Source organism: Chionomys nivalis, chromosome 4, assembly GCF_950005125.1.
Source record: "Chionomys nivalis chromosome 4, mChiNiv1.1, whole genome shotgun sequence".
Taxonomy (NCBI): Eukaryota; Metazoa; Chordata; class Mammalia; order Rodentia; family Cricetidae; genus Chionomys; species Chionomys nivalis.
The window spans coordinates 54,979,867-54,991,669 of NC_080089.1; the positions used below are offsets into that span (position 1 = coordinate 54,979,867).

Genomic DNA, 11,803 nt, shown 5'->3' on the forward strand with positions numbered 1-11,803 from the left:
GGCAGCTCACAACTATTTGCAACTCCAGCTCCAGGGAATCCACACCTCTGGCTTCCACGTGGACAAATACACATCTACACATAATTAAAATGAACAAAAGTCTGTAAAAAAAAAAAAAAAAAACTGGCATGACAGTATTTGCCTTTAATCCCAGCACTTGGGAGGCAGAGCCAGGTGGGTCTCTGAGTTTGAAGTCAACCTGTTTTCATAGAGTCCCAGGACAGCCAGGGTTACATAGAGACCCTGTCTCAACAAAACAAGAAATTCTGGTCCAGGGCCATAACGGGAAAGCCTAGCCTGCCGCGCTGCCCCAGGCCTTATACATTTGCTCTCTCTAGCTCCGGTGCCTTATCAGAACTACTATGACCGGGAAGTCACCCCGCTAATCGGCAGCCCTAGTGTCCAGCCATCCTGCGGTATGATAAAGAGGTGAGACCCTGATGGGCTGAGTGGTCAGAGCCCAGACACTGGGGCCAGCCTCACCTGCCCTTGGATCTTCCACTTCTCCTGAGCAGCTCCTGCAGGTCTGGTGCCCTGTCCAGGTGCTGGGCATTCCCTGGAGACCATCTATGATCCAACTGTCCTTGGAGCTGTCCCAGGGGATCCGAGTACTAACTATTCACATTGTGACCGCTTACCCGGTGACTATGCTGGGACCTGGGCAAGCGCCTCTTTGGGCTCCTGTCCCTTGGCCTTCCCATGAGGCAGCATACTGTCCTAACGACCAGGCAGCTGTGGTAGCACCTCCAGGTGGTTTAAAAATGGCCTAAAGCCCCAGACATTGGGAGAATTCACAGACTTTTACAGGGCCACCTCCCTGGCCTGGCTGTCGTCTGGTGCCAAGGACCTAATTCTGTGCCCTGTGGGTGACGCGGTCTAGTCACCATGGGACCAAGGAAAGAAAGACTTGCTTGGCCCAACCTGGCTGGGCCTAGTAAAATGTGTGGGAGCAGAACTTTAAAGGCAGCTCCTTCCTCTACTTGTAGCATGGGGCCCTGCTGGCTGCAGGTGCTGAGATGACCATAAGTGTCCGAGAGGAGGGTGCTAAGAATGGATTGCCAGAAATGGCCTGTGGGGAGGCCTGCTGCCATGGAGACGTGGGTGACCACCGGCTGGCAGAGGACCTGGGATACTGAGATTTCCAATTAGTCCCGTTGCTTCCCATGAGGCAACACAAGGCCATTCCCTCTTTCACCCTCCTCCAGGTTCTCTGGGCTACTGCACGGAAGTCCTAAGACCACATCTCCTCAGCCTCCTGCTGGTGAGTGAGGGGAGGAGACAGTGGGACAGGGACCAATCTTTCATCTGAGGATTCCTACACGGCAGACAGTGCACTAATGCCCCAAAGGGAAAAGGTATACTGTCCAAGAGTGGGGGTGAAGGTAGGACAAAGCCCCACCCCAGCAGTCTCCAGGGACCACTGTCCTCGGAGGGGGCTAATTCAAGCCTCTTCCTACTCTCAGCTTCCACAGAGACTCTGACCTCCACTCCTGAGCGGAACAAGTTGGTCTATGCCGCCATCGACATGCAGGCAACGCAGGGGAACCTTGACGCGTCAGCTCAGGACTACCGGGCACTCTATGACTACACGGCACAGGTGAGGCCTGCATCCCCCGGCGTCCTCCAACTCGAGGACACGATGCCTGGCAACATGTCTGAGGTGTGAGCACTTAGCCCAGCACCAGAGATCAGCAGGGTTCAGTGACCGTCTGCTTGGCCGATAGCTGCTCAAATCAGCACACATGGAGTCCGCAAGGCTGACAGCTCAGCGCTATTGTGAATGATAACGGGTTGAGGGTCAGGCCTTTTTCCTAACTGTGGACCCAGAGAACCACAGTGGCCAAAACGAGGCCTTGAGCTACCCTGGAACTGATTTTCTGACATCCTTGGAGAAAGGTGGTCAGGGCAGCCGCAGAGTAGCGGTGCTGAGATGGGTTCCAGTGTAAGCCCTGGGATGAAGTGAGGGGTGTAGACCTGGAAGGCAGGCCCTGAACTTCAGCTAATAAACCCACGCATGTAGGCAGACTGGGTGTGGGCAGCACTGATGGAGGTCACACTCAGGGATACAGGCCTATAGAGTAATGGGGTACTCAGGTGTCAGGAGAGCTTGCCCTTGGGGCATGATACATACCCTTGAGATGCTGCAGTGGTTAGAGCAGCCCAGGCTAGGAGGTCTCCATGACAACCGGAGCAAGTTAGGAGGCCAAGTCTCTTAGAGAACCCTACAGTCTGTCTATCACCAAAGGAACTACCCTGGAGGCCTGAGCACAACTCAGCAGACTTCACCCTAGGACATGAACATGCATGGACTACCAAGGCGGGGGTGCCAGACCAGGGCCCACGCAGGAGGCCCTGCATCTCACGCTCTTGCCATTTCTTGCCCAGAATCCCGATGAGCTGGACATTTCTGCGGGAGACATTCTGGTGGTCATCTTGGAAGGAGAGGACGGCTGGTGGACTGTGGAGCGGAATGGACAGCGAGGCTTTGTCCCTGGGTCCTACCTGGAGAAGCTCTGAGGACACAGACAGACTAGCGCCCTGCGGGGAGGTCAGGACTGTTCTCGCCACTGCCCAGGCCTCGTGGGCAGAGCCAAACTTGGCTGCCTGGGGATAGGTGCTGGCTACACCCAGTGCGTTTCTTCCAGAAGGAATAAAGGGGCACATTCTTCCTTTGCTGGGGTCCTTTTCTCTTACCCGTGTGTCCAGGGGTTCAATTCAGAAGCCAGAGTATGGGGAGCCTGGAGAAGAGAGCTCTGCCACTTACAGACAAGCCCTCAGCAGGCAGTCTCCAGCGAGGGGCAGAGGAGAGGCCTGGAGCCAGGTGTCTGAAGCTCCCGGGCTGACAGCCAGGAAGATGCAGGTAGGTGAGGCTGGAGAGTGGCTCAAGAGGGCTGCAGAATGAGATCAGGCATCCTGTGGCAGGGAACTGGGACACAGCAGGACCTCAGTGAGGCAGGGGCAGCAGCAGCAGCTAGGATAGGCAAGGATGAACACAGGACATTGGCATACTGAGGGGACATGGGATGAGGATACTGCTGGGGACGAGAAGTGACTGTTGTGTCTGGGGAAGACATCCAGGTTCATGCCGTAGAGCCCGCAGCGGCCCCCTCACCATCCAATAGAGGAAACTACCGCCCTCTCACCTCTCTGAGCTGAGCCGGCATCACAGAAGCCAGCTCGGGTCTGTGGCTTACTCATTGACACTGCCTGCCTATCTGTGTGTCTGGGTGAATGTCTGATGGTCTATGGAAGGGGGGCGTGGTTGAAAGGGGCTCCTTGGTGTTTACCACGGGTGCCCGCCTGGGTTCTGGGGTCTTGGGCTCTCCTAAGCATGCCTGCTGACGAGGCCGGGCCTTTTTGGGTTGTGGTCTCTCATTCATCTCAGGGTGCAAAGACCACAAGAAGCTCTCTGGAGCCAGCGCTCTGAGCTGAGGACAGCTGAGGTGTTTGTCCTCACTGCTTCTTGGCAGACTGTGTGGCAGACACACCGGGAAAGGGCTCTGAGCCATGGAAAGAACCAGATGACGCTGACATCCTTCTGGAAATGTTTTCCTCTTCACGAACACCTCGAGGTGACCAGACACCACACCCACCTGTGACACATCAGATATGCACACAGGGATGTTTGGAGAGTGACTCAGTCCAGGGCTCGGTCTCCTCCCATGAAGCTGGCAAATGAAGGCTTGGCTGCGACAAACCTGCTTGGGCCAGAAAACCAGGAAGGCGCCCTGGTCGCCCTTGTCCTACCCTGCCAGGCCCAACCAGACTCTCACACCTCACACAACCCAGATAGTCACAGGGTTGGTGCTCGCCAAGATGCCCTGGCAGAGCTCACTCTTCCAGAGGGACACACAGCTGCTCAGTCAGGGGGCAGGAGGAAGGCGGTCTGGCAAGTGGCCTAGAGAACTCTGGCGGACAGAAATGGATGGGGATAGTAGTTCATGGGGTGTGCGAGAGGGTGGGAAGAGTGGAGAGAGATGTGAACTCTGACCTAAGCCTTTTTAGGTGGGAGGTCTTCTCTAGGTGTAGCAGGGGGTGGGGGTGGGGGTGGGAGGACTTGGGACAGGCAGAGCAAACAAGCAGACTGACTTCTGGGGTAACTATACCACAGCTTTCTTTATCCCTTGAAAATACCTTGTCATCTTGATTGATCATCCCATTCCGCTGCAAAGATTTTTTCAAAAACCCTTTGGCCTAGATATTTATCCTCGTCTCTGACAGGTACCGCAGTGTCGGTGGGCCCCACCAGGGTGGGTAAGCAACCTGCGTGCCAGAGAAAACAGAAAGCAACAGTTGGATCTCAATTTGTACCAGGGGGAAATAGGCTCACAGATGAATTCCAGTCAGCTTCACGGCACTTCACAGCTCTCCACTGTCCCGTGGGGCAGGTCACAGTGTCAGTGGCTGGGAACCACACAGGGAGGCAGTGCCAGATGAAGGAGCTGGCGTGACTGTACGGGAACAACTGCAGTCTCTCCCTGTCAGAGGGCGGCTCAAAGACAGCAGAGGGTGTGAAGCAGCTTCCTTGGGTAGTCTCAGGCCAGCAGGGCTGCTGCAGCAGGCCTCAGGCAAGACTCTCTCTACCTCAAAAAGTAACTAGTCAAACGCTAATTAAAAGCAAGGGGTTGGCACTTTTAACAGCCAGGCTTGCAGCCTCTGGGTCCTGGCTGGAGGCAGCAGCAGCTCATTCCACATGCTCTTTGGGACAACCATGGCTGCCACTGAGTCCTTCCCAGTAGGGACCACAAAAAACTCACCATTTGACCAGACAACTTCAGCACCACTGGTGCCCAGCACCTAACTCCCACCACTTTCCCTTAGCTGCTCCTGGCCCAAGCCAGCTCAGCATGATCTACGCCGTGGTCTGGCTACTTCCCATCATGGCTCCTAAGGTCACACAAATATACAGGAGACTCTCTGCCCTCAGCAGCCTCAGGCTGTTGGGCTCTCAGGGGTGGTTTTCCAGTTGTGCTGAGCGGAGCCCACTGCAGGGCCAATGGAGGAGAAAGCCCAGTGCATCTCCATTGCACTCACCGTGTACACGCTGGGCCAGCGACGCTGCTCAGTCCAGGCCGTTCAGGAAGCCACTGCACCCCATATGCGCAGTGTAGCCTGAATTCCCAAGTCTCTGGTGATTCCGATGTGCAGTGGGCATCAGAAAACTCCTGGTCAGTGAGCCCTTCGGCCATACTGAATGGGAAAAGATCTTCACCAACCCCACATCAGACAGAGGGCTGAACTCCAAAATATATAAAGAACTCAAGAAATTAGACATCAAAATTCCAAATAACCCAATTAAAAAATGGGGTACAGAACTAAACAGATAATTCTCAACAGAAGAATCTCAAATGGGTGAAAGACACTTAAGGAAATGTTCAACATCCTTAGTCATCAGGGAAATGCAAATCAAAACGAATCTGAGATACCATCTTATACCAGTCAGAATGGCTAAGATCAAAAACACCAATGATAGCTTATGCTGGAGAGGTTGTGGAGCAAGGGGAACACTCATCTATTGCTGTGGGAATGCAAACTTGTACAACCACTTTGGAAATCAGTATGGTGGAATCTCAGAAATCAACCTACCTCAGGACCTAGCATGGGCATATACCCAAAAGATGCTCAATCATACTACAACAACATTTGTTCAACTATGTTCACAGCAGCATTATTGGTAACAGCCAAAACCTGGAAACAACCTAGATGCCCCTCAACCAAAGAATGGATAAGGAAAATGTTGGCATATTTACACATCGGAGTACTACTCAGCAATAAAAAAATGACATCTTGAAATTCGCATGCAAATGGATGGAAATAGAAAAAACCACCGAGTGAGGAAACCCAGACCCAGAGAGATGAACACTGTATGTACTCACTCATAAGTGGATACCAGCTGTAAAGCAAAGGATATTGAGCCTATAGTTCACCATCCTTGAGAAGCTAAGTAACAAGGTGAACCCTAAGAAAAACAAACATAGATCCACCTGGAAAGGGGAAACAGACAAGATCACCTGACAAAATTGGGAGAATGGAGGTAGGGGGAGTAGGGAGGGTGGAAGGGGAAGACAAGGGGAGAAGGGAAGGGGGGAGGAGAACTTGAGGGAACAGGGCAGTCGAGATGGATTGCTTCAAAAGGACAGAGATGAGAGCAAGGAAAGAGATATTTTGATTGAAGGAGCCTTATGGGGCTAGCAAAAAACCTGGCTCTAGAGAAATTCCCAGGAATGCACAAGGATGACCCCAGCTAAGACCATAAGCAATAGAGTAGAGGGGACCTGAACTGGTCTTGCCCTGTAGTCAGACTGATGAATATCTTAAATACCACCAAAGAGCCTTGATCCAGCAAATGATAGAAACAGAGGCAGAGACCTGAATTGGAGCACTGGACTGAGCTCCCAAAGTCCAGCTGAAGAGTGTGAGGGGTGAGAATATGAGCAAAGAGGTCAAGACTACGATGGGTTTACCCACTGAAACAGTTTACCTGAGCTAATGGGAGTTCACCAACTCTGGCTGGACAGGGAAGGAAACAGCATTGATCCAAACTAGTCCCTCTGAATGTGGGTGACAGTTGTATGGCTGGGGCAGACTGTGGGGCCATTGGCAGTATCACCAGGATTTATACCTACTGCTTATACTGGCTTTTTAAAAACCTGTTCTTTTTGGAAGGATACCTTGCTCAGCCTGGATATAGTAGGGAGGGCCTTGAACCTTCCCCAAAGCAATGTGCCTGCCTTACCCTCTCTGAGGGGGATAGGTGCAGGAAATAGGAGGAGGGGATGAAGTGGGAACTTGGATTGATATGTAAAATGAAAAAAGATAGGATAGTTTGTTCTTTTTTTTTTAAAGGAAAGAAAAATGTACACCGTGGCACCACATGGACTTGCCTCCAAACCTGAGCATCCACTAGGGGGCAGATCCTGAGGAGGCCTCTCCTGTGTTACCTGTGTCACACTCTGTCCTTAACTGGATACACTCAGAGCAGGGGCTGTATGCGCCATCTTCCCCACAACTGGCCCAGCCCCAATCCCCTCTAAAAGTGTGCACACTGGGAGTTCCTTTGGAACACCCTCAGGAGACCCCAAAGAAACTACAACAGAAAGCCACAGAGAACACATAATTGTTTTCAAGACTGGTAGGGATGCTGGATACCAGGTGCTCCTCCATAGCAACCACACACTGGGAGTATCAGCAAACCATGGAGGTCTCACAGAAAAGTTACCTAAATACTGTTAAGATCTACAGAAAACAAACCTTGTTAAATAAGGTAAAGGACGATGCTGGAAATTCAGGAGATAAATGTGCTTAACCACTTTTATTTAAAAGATCCTAGGACTAGCTAACAGTCAGACACATTTTTCCCTCCCAGAGCAGAAGGTAAAGGCAGGCCGACACCCCGAGGGGCACCAAGTGGGGGGATGCACATTTACGCACCTGGCCTGTGGCAACATAAACTGGTATAAAGCAATGGGAAACATCCATGAAAACTCAATGTGACCCTTCTGGCTACAGAATAAACTACTCCTTTACATGCGGAAAGACTGACATGATGATGAAAACGGCTTTGAAACTAGGCTCATGGTGTCTGCACAGGACTGCTGTGGATTGTTCAAAACAGCTATGCACTGCTTCAAAAGGACATCAGAAGTCACAGGTTTCTGCCAACAACGGAGGAGATGTACAGGTTACAAAGGAGCTGAAAAGTTCCCGTCACGTGGTGATGTCACAACAGCCCTACCGTGTGGCACAATATCCTACCACTGTTTATGGTGATGCAGTAATGCTGGTTTCTGCCATCAGTCCAGCAGAGCATAGCTGTGCAGGGAACATGTGCTCTACAGAGATAGAAGCACTGTACTTACAAGCTTAGGATTTATTGCACTGTTGTAATCTCTACTGTTTTGTGTGGTACTGGTGACTACATTCAGGGCACTGCCCATGCTAGAAGAGTGCCCTGCCACTGAGATACAATCAAAGCACCTTTGGGGAAGGGAGGAGTGCACAGGACACATGAGGATTTTTGTTTTGATTTTTAGAGATTTATTTTCACTTGTGTGTGAGGGATATAGCAATATACGTGAGTGCAGATGGGCCAGAGGGCCCTAGGTCCCAGAAGCTAGCACTACAAGCAGCCATGAGCTGTCTGCTATGGCTGCTGGGAACTGAGTCGTCTATAAGAGCTGCTCAAACTCTTAGGCACAGAGCTATCTCTCCAGTTCCCTAAACCTTCTTTTAATTTCATTTTATAAAAAGATTTATTGTATATATAGGGCTTTGCCTGCATGTGTGCCTACAGGCCTGAAAAGGGCACCAGATCTCATTACAGATGGTTGTAAGCCACCATGTAGTCGATGTGGTTGTTGGGGATTGAACTCAGTAGCTTTGGAAGAGCAGGCAGTCATCTCTCCAGTCCTTTTACTTTTTGAGACAGGTCTCACTAAGCTGCATAGGCTGGGCCTCTGACTCACTTTGTATTCTAGAAAGGCCCTGAGCTTATAATCCTCCTGCCTCAGATTTCAAAGTAGCTGGGGTACAATGCTGTATCACCAGGCCTGATCTTCATTACTTTGTATCATCCACATGCTTTCCATTTATTAAAACAAGTGCCCAGGATTGGTGGCATATACCTGTAATGCCAGCTCTCAGGAAACCAAGGAGAGAGGATCATGCATGTCTGAGGCTAGCCTGGGCTATGTAGTAAGTTTAGCCAAACCTGTCTCCTGTGTTGTTATATGTGTTGTGTTATACCAGCAGAAGCTTCACCTGTGACTGACATGCCCAAGCACTCAAGAAGTTTGCACAATGAAACTAACATGGCTCTCAGAAAAACATGTTTCTCAGAACATATTCCTGTCGAGAAGCAATGTGTGACTGAATGTAGGCATGCTCACCATGGCAAAGCTGGAAGCAACCCGCTTGGTACAGTGGTCAACCATGCTCTAGGATATTCATGATGCCAACCCAAAGGCCCGGCAAGTCTCCAGTCTGGCCTAAAAGCCTTCCATGTTCTGCTGTGAGAGATAGGAACACTCTGGGGAGCAAAATTTACGTAAGAGCAAAAACCAAAGCCGAAGCTTTGTTGCGGAGGGCATGCTGCTGCTGGGTCTGTCCTCGGGGAAGGCACAGACCTTTTGCCCGAGGCACCTTCTTTATATACATATTACATTTTTAAAGGTACCAATAAACTTCTGTTAATTATTAATGTTAAGACAGAAGTTCTGATGACCCAGTAGCAGCAGCAGCAGGACCAGGGATCACCAATCCTGTGACCGCATCCCAAGTCACATCCAGGCTTATTAACCCAGATAAGCCAGGGACCTCGTCTCAGGCATGACAGAAGTACTTCTGAATGTTGGGACAATCTGAAGAGGTTCCCACTAGCCAAATCCTTAGTCCCTTCAAAATGACAATAAAATATGAACTGCTGACAGGAACGGGAACTCGCCAGCACTATAGGGATACATAAAAATAATAAGTAGCAGGAAAAGGAGGTAGGCTGCCGGTATGAGAGACCTAGATTGGAAAAAACATTCTTTGGCAAGTATCTGCCAACTCGGAATCCTGCCGAAGTTGGAACTATCAGCAGCTAGCTATATCTCTAGAGACCGCCTTTTAGTTGAGAGGTACAAACGGTTGACCAGGTGCCCCAAGTTACTTATACCCTACCTTTTCTTGTCACACTGCCCTGGACTCTGCAGATGGTACTTTTTCAGTTGACACTGGCATCTCTGAAGGGGCTGCCAAGGCTGGAGGGAGGACTTGTCTTCTGGCATGGGTCCAGCAGTACCCTCCACAGGGATGACAGCCACTCCACAGAAGCCTTAGCCTCAGGAGAACCTCTCCCAGTATCTAAGTTCCTTGAAGGCCTTCTCCTCACAGGGTCCTGAGGGTGGTAGCTATTTTCTTCTGGGCTGTTTCAGAGTCTTCTCTTTATTCCTTCCAGGAGCTAAGCCACCTTTATACAAGAAAACGGTTTAAAATTTCCTGCTACACCATCTCCTTTCCAGACCAGGGGCAGGTGGGCATTAAGCCCCACTCCCCTGTGATGCCCTGGGTGAGTCTGGCACACGGGCAGTCTTCTATCTGGTATTCCAAAGCATCATCAGGTACATCAGATAGGCTCACAGTGCACAGCGTCATCTGAAGGGACTGTCGTCTTCTATGTCAATGTCACTCGAGACAAAACTATGGAATTACTCCAGATCAGAATGACAGCTGAACAGAACAGCTGATCCCAAAGGCTCTGGACTTGCAGAGGGGACAAACACTGCGGAGAACATCACGAGGCCAACTGGTATGAGTGGTAGATTATCTCATCAGCACTAAAGGGACGGAATTTGGCACCTGTATTGTGATTGTCAGAGTTATCTTGGGGAAACACCTGCTCACACTTGAGGGACAGGCCATGGTGTCTGTGGAGAGTGAACCAGCATCTGAGGACAGGAACGACTTATTCAATAGCGCAGAGGTCGACAGGCATATCTGGGTGAAGGACAGAATTCTCACATGCAACTTCTATTCTTGCAACTTTCTATGGCCTTTGGAACTATTTCCAAATAAAATTTTAGGGACCATAGGACGAAGCAGTGGTCCTCGGCCACAGCTAGCCCTGGAAGCGCCTGGCCCCTGCAGCTCTTGATTCCACCAGGTACTTCCCTTTGTGCAGATAGGTGAAAGATACTGGCCCCCAGGAGAGTGCATTCTTTACAGCTCCTCTGCCTCTGAAGGGTAAGCACCGACCTCTGCCACACACGGGACCATGAAGACTGCAGGTGCAAAGAGCTGGCAGAAGTTTAATGTGTAGCGCACCGGCCAACAGAGATTTCCCTCTGGTGATTCTCAGGCCAAGAGGAAAACACATGTAAAGCTAGCAGGGGCAAGAATGAACCACCCAATGATTCCCCAGCTCCTGACTCCCCCGTGCAAGGAAGACAGTGCTCTCACAGGCAAACAGTTAAGTGTGAGCATCAAAGGAGTGTGGAATTTGTTCAAAGAGTGGTTACCACCGGCAGACTAGCGAAGCTGTTCCTACTCCAGAGCTGGCTGTACAGAAAGAACAGCTGATGTTGCTGACTCCATATTGCTAGGCTGGGTCCCAACCTGTGAAGGAGAACCGCAGAACAGTCATCAACAGCTACGGTGACCGTGCTGTGGAAGGCGGCTGTAGTGAAGACTCACACTCATTCTCAACCTGTGAAGGAGAACCGTAGAACAGTCGTCAACAGCTATGGTGACCGTGCTGTGGAGGGTGGCTGTAGTGAAGACTCACACTCATTCTCAACCTGTGAAGGAGAACCGTAGAACAGTCGTCAACAGCTACGGTGACCGTGCTGTGGAGGGTGGCTGTAGTGAAGGCTCACAAGCATCCTTGCCCACTATGAGCAGGCAGAGGGATGGGACAGAGGTCAGGAACAAAGCATCAATCCTGGTAGCTCTGAAATCGGGGAAGCCTGTGCTGCTTCCATAGGAGCAGCACAGATTTAAATTCAACACCTCTTGGCCATCTCCATTTTCAGGAGACTTAAGTATTCAGGCAACTCAGAATTGAAAGGGCCCATGTTTAACATGGATTCAGCCCTAGACATGGTCCCTATTTGTCCTCCATTTCTGCAACTGGCTGGTTCCCAGCTGACTGAGCCAGAAATCTGAGAGTCATCTCTAGTGCTCTCCTCTCCTGTGCCTCACATGCAGTCAGTGTAAGCTCTGCCGTTTCCTCTTCTGGTCCCCAACAGAGCTCTACTGTACACCCTACTGGACACCTCATCACATTCCTTCTGACTAACACAGGGACCATCCAGGGCAGGTC

The 11,803-nt window shown here is 50.8% G+C and overlaps 1 protein-coding gene across 1 annotated transcript in view; it reads left to right on the forward strand.

The window, feature by feature from the left end:
• The window catches only part of Pstpip1 (proline-serine-threonine phosphatase interacting protein 1), a 38,146-nt gene extending 35,107 nt beyond the window's left edge, over positions 1-3,039 (forward strand). Inside the window, exons 12-15 of the mRNA XM_057768137.1 lie at positions 339-429; positions 1,206-1,261; positions 1,464-1,597; positions 2,386-3,039. Coding sequence (XP_057624120.1) covers positions 339-429; positions 1,206-1,261; positions 1,464-1,597; positions 2,386-2,517 — 413 coding nt within the window. The 3' untranslated portion in view covers positions 2,518-3,039. The remainder of the gene's footprint in view (positions 1-338; positions 430-1,205; positions 1,262-1,463; positions 1,598-2,385) is intronic.
• The last annotated feature ends 8,764 nt before the right edge of the window (positions 3,040-11,803 follow it).